Source organism: Pangasianodon hypophthalmus, chromosome 16, assembly GCF_027358585.1.
Source record: "Pangasianodon hypophthalmus isolate fPanHyp1 chromosome 16, fPanHyp1.pri, whole genome shotgun sequence".
Classification (NCBI taxonomy): domain Eukaryota; kingdom Metazoa; phylum Chordata; class Actinopteri; order Siluriformes; family Pangasiidae; genus Pangasianodon; species Pangasianodon hypophthalmus.
In genome coordinates, this window is record NC_069725.1 from 8296656 (window position 1) to 8318332 (window position 21677).

At 39.2% G+C, this 21677-nt stretch overlaps 3 protein-coding genes across 5 annotated transcripts; all 3 read left to right on the forward strand.

Moving 5' to 3' along the window:
* Positions 1–10: 10 nt before the first annotated feature.
* Positions 11–10187, forward strand: si:ch211-197l9.2 (protein SOGA1). Of its 3 annotated transcripts, XM_026920353.3 has the most exons (12): positions 11–151; positions 239–871; positions 1853–2077; positions 3634–3792; positions 5259–5336; positions 5437–6558; positions 6813–6923; positions 7063–7224; positions 7475–7702; positions 8111–8154; positions 8258–9629; positions 9851–10187. In XM_026920353.3, exons 2-12 carry the CDS (start codon positions 251–253, stop codon positions 9989–9991), a joined length of 4263 nt encoding a protein of 1420 aa, XP_026776154.3. In that variant the 5' UTR covers positions 11–151; positions 239–250; the 3' UTR covers positions 9992–10187. The 3 variants fall into 3 exon arrangements, with proteins under 3 accessions (XP_026776154.3, XP_034167512.2, XP_026776155.3); XM_034311621.2 differs by having other exon boundaries at positions 25–871; XM_026920354.3 differs by having other exon boundaries at positions 25–871; positions 7063–7215.
* A 1890-nt stretch (positions 10188–12077) lies between these two features.
* On the forward strand, positions 12078–15507 carry sike1 (suppressor of IKBKE 1). The gene is made up of 6 exons (XM_034312137.2): positions 12078–12142; positions 12434–12594; positions 13217–13322; positions 13442–13584; positions 13973–14086; positions 14642–15507. Exons 2-6 carry the CDS (start codon positions 12436–12438, stop codon positions 14759–14761), a joined length of 642 nt encoding a protein of 213 aa, XP_034168028.1. The 5' UTR covers positions 12078–12142; positions 12434–12435; the 3' UTR covers positions 14762–15507.
* A 2340-nt stretch (positions 15508–17847) lies between these two features.
* Positions 17848–21467, forward strand: micos10 (mitochondrial contact site and cristae organizing system subunit 10). The gene is made up of 4 exons (XM_026921297.3): positions 17848–18005; positions 18893–18940; positions 19023–19132; positions 21231–21467. The coding sequence occupies exons 1-4, from the start codon at positions 17942–17944 to the stop codon at positions 21237–21239; spliced, it is 231 nt and encodes a 76-aa protein (XP_026777098.1). The 5' UTR covers positions 17848–17941; the 3' UTR covers positions 21240–21467.
* Positions 21468–21677: the final 210 nt, after the last annotated feature.

The window sequence follows — 21677 nt, forward strand, 5'->3', positions numbered from 1 at the left end:
GACACACACACACACACACACACACACACTTCAAAGGACCTGATTGGAGTTAAATTCGCATGCCCAAGTGGGAGAACTGAACTCGGTGTAACAGCGCGACCAGCTCATTACGCACAGACGCGCCATTCAGTTTTACGCGCCTCTATATAACGTATGGACAGGGGATCATTTGTTTAACTTTTAATTTTGTCAAGTTATTTTTTAATTTTATTTATTTATTTTTTGCTTTGATTTTCAGAGTGTGCCTCGTATGACGAAAGCAAAAGTCGAGGTTAGCTCCCCGGTTCACGCGCTCCTATCCGGCGCAGTTAAAGCAGAAGCGCACAAGATGAACCAAATCAAACCTAAAGACCAACATTCAAAACCAAAGTGGGACCCGAGCAGCAGCCGAAAGGAGGTCAAACGCTGTGAGAAAGCCAGGCGATCGGCTCCCGGCTCAGTGAAGAGCCGAAACAAACTCTCCGGCCGCAGGACAGTTTCAGATGCCAGCAGCGCAGGTGAGAGTTTGAGTAAAGACTCCGGTGGAAAGACAGACAGCAGCTCAGAGACGTCTGAATGCACTTCGGAGGAAAACAGAGCAGCTAACAACGATGTGCAGAGCAGCAACTTTGAAACAGACACCGGAGGCGCAGATGCAGAGAGAACAGAGGACTGGGGAGGAGAAGTAGCCGAAATGATCGAATGTGACTTTCCTAACAGCACCCTGACACCAGCACTCGGTAGAGCAGAGAGAAGCATTTCTCCCTTCACCTCCATGGACGGCAGATGGAAGTTCAGCGCGTCAGAAGCTTTGGAGATCAGCGGGGACGGAGCGCATGATGACCTGCTGAGGGACATCGACGACTTACGATCAGAAAATGAATATTTAAAGGTAAGATTAGGAAAACCTGGGTATGTCTAAAAAAGTATTGCAGCGTTATGGTCGGTTGTCCTATACACACACACACACACACACACACACACACACATATATATATATATATATATATATATATATATATATATATATATATATATAAAGAAACTGTCTTGTCCTAGGATAGTACCTGTAATTGTGCGTCTCTTGTACTTTTAGTATGTATCCTTGACATGGGAGTGAATGGACTGTGGTCTAAAAGATTCTCTTATGTACCTTACAGTTTTAAAGATGCACTACATTCACTCTCCCAGGAGAAAGATACATGCTACAATTACAAACCATCCATTTAAAGGAACCATCCCAGAGACAGGCAAAGACGCATTTAATTATCTTTTAAGTTTAAGGTAATATAAAAGGAGCCAGGGCTAAAGACTGGGAGCAGATTGCATGTGACATGTTCGTAAAGGATTTGGGATTTACGCTCTCTCTCTTAAAAAGAACCTTTAATACTGTCTAACTGTCCCATCATCTCTTACTGTCACTGACATGAAGCACAAGGACAAGGTCGAGCAGGAGGTGATGTGATTACTGTGATTAACTTGAAGCATTTTAAGGGACACTGAAGAAATTTTCAAGCCGAAAGAGTCTGGCATGGAATGCTCATCTCTGATTTAACAAGAGACTGCACATTTGTGCATATAGTCTACAAGCCCTCTGTTCTAATCTACCTGGTGAATCTGCATTTCTAGTTGACAAGTTAAATGTAACTGCTATATACTAAATTTTTGCTGTATTTGCACATGAAGATGTCTGATAAAGGAGCAGACAAATCTTACACATATTTTGCCTACATGAAAGAATATAATATAAAACAATGGCCTAAGTGTTTGTTTCATATTATACTGATGATGAGTTACAAAGTTACAAATGTGCTAGCATAGACGGTTAATGAAGCCGTGGTGTGTGCAGTAATGAGATTTGCTTTTTATTCAGGATGAGTTGGAGGAGCTGCGCTCAGAGATGCTGGAGATGAGGGACCTCTATTTGGAGGCGGACATGTACCAGCTACAGGAACTCAAGCAGCAACTGGATCAGGCCAACAAGACGTGTCGCATCTTGCAGTATCGCCTTCGCAAGGCCGAGAGACGCAGTTTGCGTGTTGCCCAGACTGGCCAGGTCGACGGAGAGCTTATCCGCACCCTGGAGCATGATGTCCGGGTTAGTATTCTCAACAGACTGTTTGGAGTTAAAGTAAATGTGTGAGGAATCGAACAACTTGGTTCTTGTGCATGCCTCTCTAATTCTATGAATCACAATGTTTCTGGGAAGATCAAGCATTCCTTTTATTGTATCATTTACTTTCAGTGTGTAATTTAGTCAGTCCACTCATAGACTTTCCTCACATTAACTTGTGATTTAACGAGTGACTTCCTTTCACAGGAAAAACACCATGAAGGATGCCAATCCACACCACTCATCAGTTCAAGACATGTGCTAAGTTTATACAATGCTAGACCATCTATGTGTTGCTCTGTAGGCCTTGACAAATGAATCATGGCTCTGTGATTCAGTATGCTCTCACTTAAACTTGTGGAGTTTGGACTTTTTTTTACAGGACAGAACCACAGTACTAAAAGCTTTACTAAAGATTGTGGCTGTGATAACATTTCAGGGCAAGGATATTCAAGTTTATATAGACATGCCTGAGATTTCATTATAGTGTGTGTAGTGGGAGGCTTTCTTTTCTGGATGGGGTTCAATTATGTTTTATGGTAAAACAGAGGGAAAAATCCTGAGTGTTCTGCTTGCCAGCTGCTGTTTTGTGGCAGACCACTCACAACACAAGCATTTTTTGGTTTAAACTCATCAGCCAATCAGGAGAAGAGAGTAGTGCAGGAACATTAAAAGCTAATCAACACAGCAGGGGTAGTCCACATCAGTATGCACTTTCCTTGAAGACTGCCCCATGCTATGCAACAATTTTGGTTTTAAACTGTTTATTTTTTGTAGGCATACAATCTTTGATCTTTTGAAAACTCAACAAGATTCAAAACTTTTTGCATTGTGCAGAAGGCTCCCCTCAGTAACCGGTGTGTTTATTGAAAAAAATGTGATTTTTTTTTTGTATGAGACCTGAGAGAAAGCAAAAGAAAGACAGACACACAGAAAGACAGAAAGAGAGAATATATGTCATATATAGGCCAGCAGCATCGGTGGAGGAAGTCTCTTGGCAGCTGTCTGTGTTCACAGTGAGCATGCCCATGAGCGGTCTATTTTAGAGACATGTGGGAGAAATAGATACCCCCAGTATGTTTTGTGCAATCTGGAACAGTTGGATGTATGTGTGTGTTTCACATTAGCTTTCATGTTACATGCTCTCTTCATCTGCATCATTTTCTAGCAACAAGCTCTAACCATCCTCCATAAACAGCAAAAAGCAACACAACGCTGTTCATTGGATGCTGTAACGATCTTTAAACCAGCAATCACCAGCACAGAGAAGAACTCTGCACTGAATATCAGGGTGTAGTCACATGAAACTTTTACCCTGGATATTGCCATTGGAGAATTTTCACGTGTTATCCTCATAACATCTCAAATGTAGTACAACAGGGCACTGAAATCTTGTTTTGAATAGAGCACATTCATATTTTAGCTCAAAGGAGTTCCATATTGAATAACCTGAGGAGAAGAAAGCTTGTTTTTCCATGGAGGAGGTTTGGATGGTTTGTGTTGTCTATTGCACTAGTTCTATATAATTTGTCCTCTTTCAGGTAGCAAAAAGTGTGTCCCTGCGCCTGCACACTGAGCTCGAGGCAGTGCAAAAGAAGAGCTTGCGGCTGGAGTGGGAAAACGAAGAGCTGCGGGAGCGGCTCCAGAATCTGGAGGTGGCAAAGCAGGTCCTGCAGGCAGAAATGAACAAATCTAGAGAGGTACAAATAGAGATAATACTGTCTAACTGCTTCTTTGCATGAATAGATAACCCAGATTTTGAAAACGAAAAGTTTGAAAAGTTTCTATATAGTACAACTATGAACTATGACAAGTGTTTTAAAGGTTCCTCATAAAGTTTGTGCACCCATCCTCCTCCTCTCTCAGAAGGTTAGGGTGTCAGTCCGGCCTTGACCCCGACTATGTGTATGAAGGGTGTGACTAACAGCTGACTCTCTGGGCAAGGCAGAGTACTATGAGAAGTGAGGGATAGGATTCAAGGCACAGCTGTCATTCTCACTTGTGGGTGCAGGGAAAGAAAAAGAGATGAGAAAGAGAGGAGGAAGGATAGAAAACAGGGAGATAGAGAGAAAGTGAAGGAGGGACATACAGTTTTTTTTTGGTACATTAATCTGCCAAGGAAGTCCTTGCCTGTCCACCATAGTTATATTGTAGCATGCATGTGACTAAATGTGCACCTTGCCTTTCAGTTAGCCATGTAAGTGTTACTTGAAAGTCTTATTTGTAGTCATATGCTATCTGAAATTATCACCTCTGTGTCTTGTAATGAGAATTATATGTATCCAAAATAACAGTTAAAATTGATCCAGAGGCCAGGGACTGATTTCAACAGCATTGCTTTAAGGTTAAATCAGGCATTCGGTGCTTAGAGGTGGATAGCAGCAGCTCAGCTCAGGCCGCTCATCTCAAACAGCTGCTGCCCTGCTCTGATCCTCATGAGCTGAGCAAATCAGTCACAACCAGATTATCCAGCTCTACAGTCAACTCAGCAGCAATCAATAAACTCACAAAATGAAGATGTCTGTAATCTGTTTATTATATATGGGATAGATTTACATTCACATGGAAATGAATATTGATTTATGGTTGTGGTCAGTTGTTTCTACTGCAACAGCCTTTATTACACTAAACTTATGATTTTTGTAATGTCAGTTTTGAAGGAATCATCAAATGCGAGGAAGATTTTCATTATTTTTGTAAAGAAATGTATATTAAAAAAAAAAGCTTGAGTTGACTTTCGGGTCAGTGGTTTTAATTATGTGTATTAGTGTGCAGTAGTATAATATCCACTGGGAACATGGACATAACTGAGGCTATTTGTACTTCTAAGTGTTTTGCTTTAGCATACAGTAATTATCTAAACACTAGCTAGATAGTCAGACAGAGCAGGAGACAAAGTAGTTACGATCAGGCTTAGACACACATGCACTTACTTAGGAAGTGTTTATGTAGAAATGCATGCTTTTCATTAGTAATGCGGTGGTGTGTGTGGAGCAGTGTACCATAGTTTAACCTTCTGAAATGGCAATTCACACACTGTGTATCTATGATAAGATTTGTGGACTTTCTTTACCTGCATACCTGCATCTTATTCTCTTATCTCACTCTCAAGTTGCTTTTTTCTTTCATTTAATAAATACATAAACAATGCTAAATTCCACTACAGTTGTTCTCACAAAATTCCCTAAAGAGGAGAAGTTTGAGATCTCCTGGGAACAAGAATGAAAAGAAGATTTCCCCACAGGTGAATGCAATGCATTTCATACCAATAATAATCTATGCTGTTATACAGAATTGACACACTAAACATATTATATAGAAATTAAAATTTCTGGCTTTAACAGGATGATAGTGCAGATCTGAAATGCCAGCTACATTTTGCTAAAGAAGAATCAGCCCTTATGTGCAAGAAGCTGACTAAGATGGCTGAGGAATGTGAGACCATGCGAGAGGAATTATCCAAGTACAGACTGCTTTATGGCGATGTTGATGCATCTCAGGCTGCGGCAGGGACCGTTAACTCTACCCACACACGTGAAGCAGAGGTCAAAGTTCATCTTCGTCTGGTGGAAGAAGAAGCTACACTGCTGAGCCGACGGATTGTAGAGCTGGAAGTGGAAAATCGTGGGCTGAGGGCAGAGATGAATGAAATGAGAGAGAGAGCAGGATGGGGCCAAGAGGAGGAAGACGAGGTTATAGAGGGCAGAGAGAAGTGTCTGGCAATGTCTTTGTCTGCAGAGAAAGAAAAAGAGGCCAACGGTGTTACACATGGGCATCCAGAGTCTGAAGAAAGAACTGAAGGCAGTGTACAGTCAGTAAGTGTAGTAGGAGTAGAGAACTGTCCATTAAGTCACAACCTTAGAGAGGAGCCAGTGGATGTGGTGACAAACCATCCTCAAGACCAAAATATATGTGATGAGAATGTAGCAGAAAAAGACCAGGGTTGTACTGCTAGCCTGAAGGACCTAGATGCCCTACTTGCAATTCGTGACCAGGCTATGCTAGTTAGATCAATTATCCAATTCCTAATCCCACCAGCAAAAAACGGTTTCTCACCAATGTCCAACCATAACTTTATCTCTAGCCACCATTTCCTCAGCAAAATTAAGGTTGATTCTCATTGCCTGAATAATCCATGGGTTTTGGATCCCATGCTGAGTCCCCTGACCAGTGGACTGGAGGTGCTACAGGCCCAGTTACATACCCTTGTTGCAAAGCTAGATGTTCTGGTAAATTCTGTGCCTAGTGAAATTGGTCAAGATACAAATGCAGGAAAGGTGCTGGAGACAGTTGAACAAGTAGCACAGCAATGTCCTGCTGAGAAAAATACCTGCCATTCCAGCAGCAATGAGGAGCAGACTTGTAACCAGGCCAGTCTTGAGCTACTCACGGTACAACTCCGCTGGTTCCTCCAGCAATGGCATCAAGGGGAGAGACCTTCTGGAGAAGACAAGAACCTGTTTGAGGTAATGATGTATGGATTGAAAGGAATAATTTTCTTTTTGGGCTATGTGAAAGCGGAAGCTGTTAATTAGTAATTGATGACTGTGGACATCATAAGAATAATACCATATTTGGGTCCTTGGTAAAAGTGAGTCCTGTGTCCCTAGAAATTAGTAGTGTTTCTTTGTCTAAGGATCCATAAACAGCTAGCTGAAATGATTAGGCTATTTGCTAATTTTGTGCATGTGCTAATTGTATAACTGTATATCACTTTAAGATGGACATCCAGAAAGATCTTTATCCTCAAATGAAGGCTGACTTACTGGGAGCCAAGAAAACTTCCAACTCATCTAGAGAAGCAAAACCTCCTGAAAAGTGCCACAAGCAGGTATTTTAGCAGAAAAGATTTTAGTAAACAGTGTTTGTGTAACCTTGATGATTTGATATGTTTAAAATGCATGTTTTGAATGTATTGAGCATGTTTGATACACCAGGCATTTCTCATCTTATTCAAATAATCTCTCTAGCTGAGCAGTGCTCTTCTCTCAGATCTGAAGGCAGCACTGCAGGATCTATGTTGTGAGCTGCAGGAGGAATACCGGGCTGGCCAGCATATTGCACAACAGTTTGCAGAAGCTAAAGCAGCATGGACTATGGAGTGTACAGAGCTCAGGAGCCTTGTAAGTAGGGTAAGGAATCAGAACACTGCCAAACCCACATATCTTGTGGCTCACACTGAAAAACATTAACGCTTTTCTTATCATGAAGAAATCACAATCATAAAATTCCTGATTTTGCTGTATCAGGAATACCTGACTGAATCCATGTAGTGAGGATTCCGACGTTTTTGGGCCAGACTACATTTCAAAGAGGTTAAATGAGTTTAAAGGTGTTTGAAGTGTAAGGTCAATGCTTTTGTATGTTTCCTTATGCGCACAGCTGGAGGATACATCTGAGGCAAAGGATTCTCCAGACGTGAAGATGGCATTGCAGAAGGATTATTTTGAGGAGCTTCAGAACCTTTTAGATGAGTCCCATTCTGCAGTCATTGATGTGACCAGACAACTGAAAATGTGTGAGCACAACTGGAACTGTGAGCCTCAGGAGCTCCTAACATACCTAAGTGAAGTCCACCTGGACTGGGGCAAGCAGAACAAGGACACTGAGGTAAAGATGTCTCTTGTTTGAATTAACCTTTATCATGCTCATCATTATGAATATAATTTTCTGTTTTTTGCATTAGACCATCTTGCACTGTATGCAATTTGTCCACTTACATATCTAACACCAGTGATTATCATAAAACAACATATTACTCACTGACTGGCCTTTTTTCAAACTGTCACTCAGAGAATGCAGGTTAGGTATTGAAGACTGCTCTGAAGGTATTGTACCTACATATGAGGGTAAAATTTAGGCTAATCACTTTCTGGACTGGTATAGTAGAATGGACACAGATAACTGCAATCAGGACTTGTGATAGTGTTTTCTTTACGCATAACTTAATTTACATTGCTCACAGATATGTTTTTACAATGGAGAAAATTTGAATGAAGACATATAATTAATTTTCAGTCTCAGGCATTCAAGAGCCCCCAGAAAAGAGGAGAAACTAAGAGGTTGGTTTTATTTCTGTAATTTTCATACAAACCTAACTCTATCACCATCAGTTAAATTGGCCACGTGAGCTTCATTAACTAAAATGTAAGGTTTTGTCCACAGACTGACTCATCAGGCTGGTCCATCAGCACAGAGGTCCAACAAGAACTGGATATACCTCAGCCAAGAGGCAGCTTTGGTGGACAGAGAAGATCCGTGGAAGACCTGGGACTGTCCCATTATGCCACCCAGCTTCTCTGGGCTGAATCTAAAGCAGACAACAGCACAGAAGAGCCACACAGCTCCAGAGAAAACCACCATCCGTATATACTATAGTCCCCCATCAGCCCGCAGGATTCTTCTAAATGCTGTGCCATTTGAAGATAAGAACAAATGTGAGAAGAAACAGAAGAAAGAGGAACCACACTCCCACCACTCTAAACATATAAATGAAACAAATGTCTGTGATACGTGGCAGGGTACTTTACCTTACAAGAGCATGATAAAGCAGGGTCCATTTGCTGTTATTAGATCCAATTCATCTTCTGGTTTCCAGTCCCCTGGTGTTTCATCTTCATCATGCTTGCCCTTCAGTGGATGGGAGGTCTCAGGAAATCTGAGTGATGACATGAAAGAAATGACAGCTAGTGTGCTTGTAAGGAGGAGAAGGAGCATCTCGGGTAGCCGCTCTGTTGGAGTAATCAGTATAGGAACCCAGACTCATAGCCAGCCACAGGTGAATAGTGTTGGACTTCAGACTGACATCTATCAGAATGTGTGTGCAAGCAAACACCGATCACCCAGGGTCCACTCATTTGTGTCTGCCTGCTCCCAAAACATTTCATCTTCCCTGGAGAGGATACCTGGGCCATTAGAAAAGCCTCCACCTTGCTCAACTTCACCGAAGCTACAGCGAAGGCACTCCACCTCATCCCACTTTTCCTCCAGCTCTTCTTCTTCCAGCACTACAAATTCCTCTAATTCTTTCAACTCAGCTTCCTTGTCCTCATCATCGTCTCTGACCAGTTCCTCCAGGTTCGAGCCCCCTAAGGAACATAGTGTGTGGGGTCTTCCTCAATGCAGTTCTAGAAACACGAAACCCAGCTCAGCATTTGGGGGTGGCAGTGAGAAGTCTGCTGGCCGTAGGTCAGCAGGAATCCACAAGTATGGCCTGGTTCAAGAGTTTTTCCGCAATGTGTGTGGTCGTGGAGAAAAACCAAACCCGCCAAATCCAGGAGGGGAGAAAGTACCACATATACGCAGGGATCATGCAAGTTCAACAAGATTAAAGAAAACAGAAGGACCTCCTTCTCGGATTCCCACAGTGCCACTGGGCAGGAGTGACAGTGTGACTAGAATTGTTAATCACAGATTTATGAAACAGGGTAGGAAGGATGAGCCACGACCACCCCAGACACAAACACAGGGTCAGTGTCAAAACCAGACCAAGACACCCATGAGTAAGGACAAGGGATTTGGCCCTGCTACTCTGGAGGTAGGTAACATTAACTGTGTAAGGAGCACTATATATAACAACTAGGAATTGTAAGCTATGTGTGAATGTAGACTTTCATGTCTAGTTCTGCATTACTCTATTATTCTCTATCAGAAGTTATGTTTTTCAACATGTTGCTGCCAGGAGAATCTAGAAGAGTGTGCTTAGCTTTGAAAGTTTCTCTTTCATATATTTTTGACACTCAATTTTTCCCCTTCAAGGATGGCCCCTGTGGCTGCAGCTCTCGAACTCTAGCTTCCTGCTTCGCTCGAGTGTCTCGCACCAACCTTCGTCATACCCACAGCCACTGTAAACTGCGCCCCACAGCAGCTGGTGGGAAAGGGAATCTGCTTTCTCAGTGATGGGTGGCATCACCATGCACACTGATACCAATACACAGCTGACAGGATACTTTAAACGGTGGAGCAGCTACCTTTTAAATGTCTCAATGGGGTGTTTTCAGCATTTTCCATTATTTTGAAGACTTATTGTAATACAAAGTGGATTGCTGTCGGGTGTATTGATAGCTTTAAATATATATATATATATATATATATATATATATATATATATATATATATATATATATATATATATATATATATATACCGATCATCCATAACATTATGACCACTGACAGGTGAAGTGAATAATATTGATTATCTCATTACAATAGCACCTGTCAAGGGTTGAGATGTATTAGGCAGCAAGTGACCAGTCGGTTGTTGAAGTTGATGTGTTGGAAACAGGAAAAATGGGCAAGTGTAAGGATTAGAGAGACTTTGACAAGGGCCAAATTGTGATGGCTAGATGACTGGGTCAGAGCATCTTGAAAATGGCAGGCCTTGTGGGGTGTTCCCAGTATGCAGTGGTTAGTACCTACCAAAAGTGGTCCAAGGAAGGACAACCGGTGAACTAGCGACAGGGTCATGGGCGCCCAAGGCTCACTGATGCGCGTGGGGAGTGAAGGCTAGTCCATCTGGTCTGATCCCACAGAAAAGCTATTGTAGCACAAATTGCTGTAAAGTTAAAGATGGCTATGATAGAAAGGCAGTGTGATGCTCTGGGCAATGTTCTGCTAGGAAACTTTGGGTCCTGGCATTCATATGGATGCTATTTTGACACATACCACCTACCTAAACATTGTTGCAGACCAGGTACACCCCTTCATGGCAACGGTATTCCCTAATGGAAGTGACCTCTTTTGGCAGGATAATGTGCCCTGCCACACTGTAAAAATTGTTCAGGAATGGTTTGAGGAACGTGACAAAGAGTTCAAGGTGTTGACTTGGCCTCCAAATTCCCCAGATCTCAATCCAATCAAACATCTGTGGGGTGTGTGGGGAGTCCCCACCTCGCAACTTACAGGACTTAAAGCATTTGGTGTTAACGTCTATGTGCTAGATACCACAGCACAACTTCAGGGATCTAGTAGAGTCCATGCCTCGACGGGTCAGGGCTGTTTTGGCAGCAAAAGGGGGACCAACACAATATTAGGCAGGTGGTCATAATGTTATGGCTGATCGGTGTATATATATATATATATATATACACACACACACACACACATACAGTATTTTTTCATGAATAATATACTTTCTCTAACATATTACAGCCAAGATATAGAAAAGCTATTTATGTTTTGTTCTCTTTTAATTTTTATACTGTTTAATATATACTATTTACTGACATAGACTGTTAGAAACCTTACATGAGTGTCAAAGCTATATAAAAAGTCTGTAAATAAATATCTCTCATATAACACTGGCCCGTTGTTCTTATGAGTTGCTTCAGACCATCAAATGTTATGTTGTATATTATGAAGGGATAAGCAAGGGATTGTTTGACCCAGTACTTTAAATGGCCAAATAGACCCAAGAAATATGATAGTGTAACATGGATAATTTATCAATATTACAAGACAGTACAGGGTCTCTGGCTTGATCCTGAGCTTGGGTTACTTTGTGTGTGGGGTTTTGCATGTTCTCTCCACTATTTTAAAAAGACTGGGAGGTCTGTGATGTCCATTTTTAAATAAATAAATAAATAAATAAATAATAGGAAAGTACTAGTAATATGATACAAAATACAATTTAGCATGATGTAACAGGTTTTGGTTCTGTAGGTGAAAAGTTCAGAAATAAAAGACCTGGCTCCAATAATATGGTCATTAACTCTAAAAGGTCCAGAATAAGCATATAGTAATACTTAACTAATATTTCTGTAATGATGAATCAGCACATCATTAGCGCATCAGAAAATAAGGTAGCATACATTAACAGCAACACTAATGGTAACAGTTAAATAATAATATATTGCTAATTAATTTATTCTCTTAATAGTGTGAGCTGCAGTATTAATTAATAAAGTTTAATAATATCATGAAGGGTGAGTTTGATAACTCTTTGGGACTTTTTTTTCACACTGGAAACTCAAAAGCCCTGGTGACAGAAAACCCGGAAGTACGTCAGAAAAGCGCGCCGTTGTTTGGCTTTAGAACTCTGAAGGATCAGGTTAAAAGTTTGTTTTTGTTGTTGTTTTTTTATTTATTGTTTGCTATTATATTTGTAGTTGCTAATCTCTGTAAAATGTATAATTCAGTCTAAGAATGCAGGGAGGAAGCATGTAGCTAATTAAGCTATATCTCTAAACCATTCATTACTTGTTTATGTCTCTTGCTAGCTAGCTAGTCACTAGCAAGCTAATATCAGTGTTTACAAAAACTAGCTAGCTACGTTTTCCAGACAACGATACCCAATTTACGGGCATAATTTCGCTTTAATTTGTACATTACATAAATATAGCAATGTCGTGCACCCTGGAAAAGGTGTTGTCTGATGCTCGGACTTTGCTGGAGCGATTAAAAGAGCACGACACTGCAGCCGAGAGTCTTATCGAGCAGTCTAGTGCTCTCAACCAGAGAATACACTGCATGAAGGAAGTCGGAAATACTCTTCCTGACAAGGTAAGCCTGAATTTTAGACACAATCAGGAGGTTGATTTGTTGCCAGTGTAAGCAAAGAGGTGCCACACTGTTCTGGAGGGCTACAGCCATGCAGAGATTAGTGCTAGTCCTGAATTTGTCCTAAATGAGCTGAATCCAGTGGGTATTTCTTACTTAGTCACTGTTGAGCGGTTCAGAATGGGCTCTGTAACCTTCTCAGTGGCTAAGTACTAATGCTTAGATTGTGTTTACCCTCACTTGTAAGTCTGTTTAGACAAAATAGACTGCTCATTAAAAATCAGAAGGTCGGGGGTTTGAGCCCCAGTACTGCCAAGCTACCACTGTTGGGCCCTTGAGCAAGGCCTTTAACCCTCTCTGCTCCAGGGGCGTCCTATTGTGGCTGACCATGTGCTCTGACCCCAGGTTCCTAACAAACTGGGATATGCGATGAAAAGAATTTCACTGTGCTGTAATGTATATGTGACAAATAAATGCTTCTTCCAAAAAAAATGTGTTAAATGGGATAGAATATTAAACTCTGCAGTTTGATCCTCTGGGACTGGAATCTAACACTACCTGGCCTGAACAATACTCAATAAGCTATAATGCATTTCAGCCAACAGCCTGACCTTTTTTTTCCCAGTACATGGAGACAATTCCAGGATATCAGGAGCTGTCCAAATCCAAACCGCACATTCTCCTGACACAGGAGAACACCCAGATCAAGGAACTTCAGCAAGAGAACAAAGGCATGATTCCTAATTCCCTTATATCTGTTGTGCATTTCTGGTGACATGCTTTTCAGATGCCTAGTACACTTTAGCATTTTGAACAGTTGGTTAGTTTTATTTATCCTTGTCTTCCACAGAGCTTTGGCTTTCTTTGGAAGAGCACCAGTATGCTCTGGAGTTGATCATGGGCCGATATCGGAAACAAATGCTGCAGCTGATGATGGAAAAGAAGGAGATGGATACCAAGCCTGTGCTCAGCCTTCATGAGGATCATGCCAAGGTACATATTTTTTATTGATCCAATTATATGGGATCAAAAAGTCTGCATCTGGTACAAAGAACTGTTTTTATTTCATTTGTCACCAAGAGCTAATACAATATTTTCAGTTACTTATTATTCATATAGTAATACTACTAATAATACTGAGATTGTTGTGAGTTATGTATTGTATAGAAATTGTAACCCATGTACTCATCTAAAACACAATGATCATTCTTGTCTCCTGCTTTTGGTATATAATTGCAACATTTTTCATGTTTTAGAAATAATAATAAATGATTATCTTGTTTGAGAAATGCAGGTACACAAAATTATATTGGCTTACTTGTAATAATAAGACTTTTGTACCCCACTGCAAATACTGAACTCATTCTTGGGATTTGTCTAGGAGGTGCAGAGCCAACTGGAGCGGATTTGTGAGATGGGCCAGGTGATGCGCAGAGCGGTACAGGTGGATGACCAGCACTACTGCTCTGTGAAAGAGAGACTGGCTCAGCTGGAGGTAATGTGTTGAACCATGTCTGATTGATCTCTGTAGCTTTGCAAAAGTAATTTATGGCACATTTCCACTGATGTTCAGGTGGTTAGGAAATGTGTTCTGAACAGCACCTGTACAGTTTCAAAGCAAATTATTGGTTTGTATTCCCACCAAACCGCAGAAAAGTATTGCAGAGTTACAAAAGCAGTTGCAATTTCATGTTTTGAGCCTTTTTTTTTCCACTAGCAGCATGTACATATAGCATGTGTATATTTTTATATATATATATATATATATATATATATATATATAATTTTTTTATTTTTTTTACATAAAAGTCATGTTTGCTGATTAAGAGGTTTTGCATAGTTTGAATTTGAACAAATTCGTGATACTCTGTGTCCCACTTGTTCCTGGTCCTTAAAAAAGCACCAGTTGTGAAGCAGAATTGGACCTAGTGCTTCCACTATATTACACTATATTACAGCGAAGATGCATTTTTTTTTGTCTTGTCTCAGTTTTTAGTAATGTTCAGACAGCTGCTGTTTGTTCTTATGAAACTTGCTCCATTTTCTTCAGATTGAAAACAAGGAGCTGCATGACCTCTTGGCCATCAGTAAGAATATGTTAAAACCTCAGCGAGAAGAAGCAAGCCAACCAGACACAGAGCCCAAGCCCAAAGTTATTGACAAGGAGTGATGATGTCTGAAGACATGAAACGTTGCTCTGCTTTATGGCTACATTTCAGTGCAATGTCCATCATACCCTCTCAGGTCACGTGTTGGTGTACATGTGTATTGTGGATTTTTGGTGTTGCTGACTGGTGTCAGTGTAACCTGGTCTCTTCTTATCCACTGAATAGAGTAGTAGAGGGAAAGTTGTTTTCTGCTTCTCTCAGGAAAGGCTTACAGCCTCTGTTTGTCTGTTTAAACAGAAGACAAATCTAAGACAAATTGAAATATTCATGCAACCTGTATATATAGGCCTTTAAAATTAAACTCAACACAGTGTTTTGCAAAAAATATTTAAACCCCCAGCACATTGTGATACGTTTATATGGAAACAAAAGTGGTCATGCTGATTAAAAATAATAATTAATTATTAATAGTTCATTTTTAGGCCAGATCATTACTGAATTATATTCTGTCCAGTGCACTCTTGACAATCCTGTTGGCAATTTAACTACAAATGAAATATTCATTATTCCACCCACAACATGTGCTATTCATTTTTAGGAAAGGAGGAGAGAGACACCAATGTAATTCTGTAAGGAGACACAAACGTTAGTGAGATTAGTGACCTAAGATGGCAATAAACTAGCCACTACCTGAAACAGTAAGCTCACTAAGAGCTCTGTCTGAACACACCATACTTTAATGAAAGAGTTTGAGGCATCCACTCAGCATACCAGAGGACTGAATGTTTGCAGGCTGTATTGTTCAGTTTACAAAAAGTGCACTTATTTTTATTCAGCATAACCTTGTGTGTTTGCCTGAAAATACATTTCGATTAAAAAAGGTCTCTGGGTGGTTAAATAATTTTGCAAGACACACATTCACTTTTTTTTGTCTCATTCCTATTAGTTATGTAACTTTGTGTCTGAATGGCCTGCAGTAGCTTTTATTCAAAATAAATTAATTTCCTCTATTTCATTTACAGGTTGTGTAAAAGGTTTGGCCACATTAATTCCATTGACGTCATGGCTGTGCTCAGTTTTTTGTTCAGTGTTTGTTTCAGTGTTTGCTTCAACAAATACAATCTCTCTCTCTTTTTTTTTAATCATAATATAAACGTTTCAGTTTTAATAATCCAAAACATGGACTTTGGGTGAAAAATGGTGCTGGTTGTCCAGACACTGGTTTATTTATAATGGTGAGTATGAACTAAAGAGCATTATTTGTTCCAAGATCATGAATGAAGCTTTTAGTGCTGTGCATGTCCTTGTACTATTAGATTGTTTCTTTATCTGTCTATAATTTTTTTTTTTTTAAATAAAAATATGTCAAACGTAATAAAAATATAAAAAGTAAAGATGTGTTAACTTAGAAGATCAGTCTGAATTTAACTGAAATCCCAAAAGCTTCTATCTCAATGTTGTGTTTGTATATATCATTAAGTAATATAGCCTACATTTATTACAAATTTGCAGGACACCACTTAAAGATTATATTCAAGAGAACTGTAAACTAAAAAAAAAAGCATCACAAAGCCAGATGTCTGTCATTCAGTAGAGAGTCCTGTATGGCTGTTAAGGTACTGAATTAGGTACAGAAACATGAATACTAAAAAGTATGTAAAATATGTATGTTATTAAGAAAGTAGTGTATTAAGTATGTATGTATACTTGAAAAATGAAGTTTGCAAAATAAGTATGCATACTAAATAATTAAAGTACTGGAAAATAGTCAAAGTAAGTATGCAAGGAAGATTCTGGATGCTTCTGTCCTGGTAGTGTTTTGACATCAGTAAAATTATAATATACATTTAAGTTATCATCATAAAACATGGTGTCAATCCTGTAATATTAAGTCGCAGTCACTGCTGTTTCAGGGGTGTCTGGTCCAAATTGGTGGGCAATTTTTATGCCTGTGCTGTACATCAAGTCAGATACGTCAAAAGTCATTATGCCCCAACTTCAGGAACAAAAGAAGTATGACTACATGGTGACTGGCAGGGGTCGCAGTCAATCAGGAGAAAGGGAGAGATAGTGAGCATGACAGTGCCGGAGTGACAGAATATGCAAATCAAGTATGCATACTTAAAAAACAAGTATGCAAATTAAGTATGCATCCTAAAAAAATGGGCATGAAAGTATGCCACTAAAGTCGAGTGAAGCAGTAGATTGTGTGAAAGATTTACATTTAAATGTAAATTGTACTAGAATTTAAGAAGAAAAATGTTTGTATGTCAGTAAAGAAAAACATACAAACATTTTTCTGTAGCATTATTATCAATTTATTTATTTATTATTGGAAAAATATAAAGAAGGTTGCTGGGTTTTGCTCTAAAAATAAGAAGCAAATCTGACAGTAAAAGTCTCCAGAAGAACTGTGTCTGGGTCTGCAAGATGCTAAGTAAACCTAAACCAACTTATTTCCTTATTAAACTGCACAAAATGTACCTAGGACTACTATTTAAGGGAAAAAAAAATGAGCAAAGGGTCAGCACACTGACTATTGAGTTTGTTTAATTGATTACTGTTTATTGCTCATTTCAGTATTTTTTCTTTTATGTAGAGAGATTTAATTTCATTATTTTTGAAGTCATCTTTACAGTCATTTCTTTGCATGTGCCTATGACTTTTTCACTCTAATATATATATATATATATGTGTGTGTGTGTGTGTGTGTGTGTGTGTGTGTGTGTGTGTGTGTATTATATATATATATATATATATATATATATATATATATATATATAATACACACACACACACACACACATACACATATGTATATGTGTATACACACACTCTGTGTGTAGTTCCTATCTTGCGTTACTTATCAAGCCAAATGCGTGTATAGTTATAATGTGACACACTATCAATGTGCCTACAACTGATAATGGGAATGTGGATAATACTGTAGTCACTGTTTCTGGCAGTATAGCTAATAAAGCATGTTAACAGATTTAGAAGTATTAAATTAACATAAATTTCATGGCAAACAAATTTGTTGGTTAATGGAGAATTCCTCGAAGTGAGTTTCTTTGTGACTTCAGCAGTGTATGGTTTATTATAAGCGCCTTTCCCTCGCCTGTCCAGCAGGTGGCAGTAGTGCTGTACTGTTTATGTGACCTCACACTCGGGGGAGAATGACAGCTTAGCCTTCTGACTCAACAGTCAGCTCGACCTCACCTGCTAATATTATCAAATTCAGCATGTCTGAGAAAGAACTGGGGCAGAAATGGGACCGCTGCCTTGCAGACTGCGCTGTCAAAGTTGGTAAGAGTGTCCTATAATCATTATAAACTAGCCTACATCAGCTAATGATAGTTACCTTCAGTCAGGGTTATGCTAGCTGCTTAGCTGAGGTGTGTAGCTATGGGAGTTTATTGATGTGCGTTAGGACGCTAGGATGAAGGTTACATTTAATGTAATGTATTCACTATATAGTTACTCTGTTGTACGTTTTGGTAGTGCACTTAGCTATTTTAGCTTGCTACTAGCTGAGCCGTAACCTTCAATACTGATATCAGATTTAAAGCTAGTCTGTAATAAACATTGGCTTACTAGACATTAGCACCGTCCCAGCGTGACAAATAATGCTGCCTTCACGTGCTATCGGAATTATCGTAAATACGAGTTTCCCACTAGGAGGTTGCACACGACTGGCAAACCTGGAGATAATTTTGACACCCGACTTTCCGAGATGGTAGAAGTCCTAAACTTTCAACATGGCGGAGGAGAGTCCAGTTTCTCTACTGAATGACAGTTTTTTTTTTTGTTGTTGTTTTTTTTTTCTTAATTTTTCTAAACGCTGATAATTGTTAGCGCTTGCCGTTTTGGTCATATTTATTTATGTACCATATCAGAAAAATAGCTTGCAAACTGAGTAACATGTTATGGTGTCAAAAAAGTAAAATATATAAAAAAAAAGAAAAAGAAATATGTATGAATGAACCTGGCGTCGTCCATGTTTCATGACAACAAAGCGTGTGAACACGTCGTAATTCCCACTTCAGGAGTGGGAAGTAGGAGCATTCCCACAGCACATGGAGGCAGCATTAATATCCTTTTCACAGACTCCTTCTGGAGTTATAGTGACTGGTATTTTTTTTTAAAAATGTGTCTATTTGCATGTAAACCAGTGTTTTTTTATTTCCCTGTAGGTGCTGGTCTTGGTTTAGGTATTGTCTTCTCTGTGGTCTTCTTCAAACGTGAGTGTTTGTGTGTGATGATTATCCTGCATTAGTTGCAGTAAAGATGAGCACTGTGACAGTATTTGAACTGTGATTACAGGTAGGACAATGCCAATCGCATTTGGCACAGGAGCGGGACTGGGCATGGCTTATTCTAACTGCCAGAATGACCTGAGGGCTCCATATCTCCTGCACAGCAATGCTGCAAAGGTCAGTATGTTGGTAGAGGATAGTGATGCGAGTAGCTATTTTCAGGGGAAAGTAGCTAAATCATACCCAAAAAAGACCCTAGAAATCACCAGATGATGTTGCAGCAAATTTGCATATTCATTGAATTGTCATGAACATTTATATATCAAAATATGTTACATAGTATAGGAAGAATAAAATAGCATTTTATTAGTAAGGGATAATCCACGGCTAGGTGTGCATTACGCGATTTTTAATACACGACGTGGAGGCAAAGAACCACCCAATGTGAAGCATTAAAATTGTGTAATGCACACCTAGCCGTGGATTATCCCGCTTATACCATGGTCACTTGCCAGCACTGACAAGATAAAGGATATAAAATAACGGTTAATTTTCCTTATTTTATATACGGGTCATTAGACCTAGAATTCTGCCTGCTCCAAATCATACACAGAGATAATGTAGTGTGATAAAATTAGTTATTTGAATTAATTATAATAAATAGTCATTAGAGAGAGAGAGAGAGAAGGAGAGAGATTGTGCGTGTGAATTACCTGCGTCTGTGCTGCTTTTCTACCAATAACTCTAGATGTGACTCTTTTTACTCTCTGCAAAGAATAACTTCATCCTGTAGTTTTAAATTCCTTCAAATGACTCTTGACAGATGAATCAGTACTCCATACAAATGATGATAAAGCATACAAATTATTCAAATTATTTAAAAAAAAAAAAAAAAAGTATGTATTACATTTGAATTGGGTATACATAAAGTTATTAGTGTGAAAAACCAACAAGAATAAACATGAACTAACCCTTTCTAAATTTCTCTCTAATTATAAAAAATAAACCACTAAAAACAAGCCAGAAAAATAGAAGCTTGTACAGAATGTTAGCATGAATAAAAAATACTACTAGTAGTAAGAGAGTTATTTAAGCACTATATGATAAAACTATATATTACTTAAGCATACATACTTAAAAAGCAAGTATGCAAAGTAAGTATGCATACTTAAAAAGCAAGTATGCATGAAAGTATGGCAATAAAGCTGACTTTATCATCGTTTTACATCTATCTTTTTAAATAGATTTTTACATTTTTCCCCACCAGGCTTATCAAACTTTGATGGAATTGTCTCAGTGTTAAGAATGATGGGTTTGCCCCAAGGATGGTAGTGTAAAGAGAACTACATTCTAAGATCCTTAATTTCGGAATCTTAAAACTGCCCAGTTTGGGTGAGCCTGTGCCCGCTGTAGCCTCAGATTTCTGTTCTTGTCTGACAAGGGTGTAACCTGATGTGGTCTTTTGCTGTTGTAGCCCATCCACCTCAAGGTTCGGCGTGTTGTCTGTTCTGAGAGGCTTTTCTGTTCACCACGGTTGTAAAGAGTGGTTATTTGAGTTACCTGTCAGCTCAAACCTGTCTGGCCATTCTCAGGTCTGCTGTCATCAACAAGGCGATTCCACCCGCAGAACTGCCGCTCACTGGATGTTTTTTGTTTCTCGCACCGTTCTGTTTAAACTCTAGAGACTGCTGTGTGTGAAAATTCCAGGAGATCAGCCGGTTCTGAAATACTCAAACCATGCCGTGGACAAAGTCACTAAAATCACATTTTTCCCCATTTGATGATGTTTGATTTGAACATTAACTGAAGCTCCTGAACTGTATCTGCATGATTATATGTATTGTGCTGCTGCAACATAATTGGCTGATTGGATAATTGCATGAATGTTCAGGTGTATATAATAAAATAAATAGCGAGTGTACACCCTGTACTGTAAAATAATGATGCTATGATTACTGCTGGTTGATATTGTAGCTGATTCAGTATGTCTGGACATCGCTCTGGGTGGTGAATCACATGAATCAAACCTCTCATGATTCAAATAATTTTAAATTAGTCGTCTAGAAGAAAAGAATCAACACAATGAGTCATGTAGTGTGGGCCAAGCGGCTGATATTTATGGAATAAACACCAAGCGCTGTAATTTTGCTTCCAGTTGGGCGCACAACACTGAAGCAGTCTTGGATAAGTTTGTTAATTATCCATGTGTTTTTAAGGAGGTAGGCTCCTACGATTTTATTGTAAAAACTGACCATTTTGTTCTGCTTTGTTGCAGGAGCAGTAGCATCGGACCAATGCAGGATCTCATCTGTTTTGTTGCTTATTTGGGAGTTGACTGACAAATATCTTTCAGTGGATTTCTCCTCACCATCCAACAACTCTGTGCCTGAACTGGACAGTCTGTCTTTTGTGTAATCACATTGTTTATAATGATATTGTTGGATAATGTAGATTTGAGAGAATGATATGCCCTGGAGCTCATGCACTTATAAAACACTATTTTATGACATGATCTCTGTGTCCTCTGTTTTTTGATATAATATAACAACACAGAAGTCAAACATTGTATTTGCTCAGAAACCTTAAATCATAATTAACATTCTTTATGGAATTGTGATAAGTATCCAGCTGCTTCTGGTCTTCACACTGAAGTGCAATCCTGTGAAGCACCTCTTCATTATAACACACCAATGATGTTACATGTAATTGCACATTATTTGGA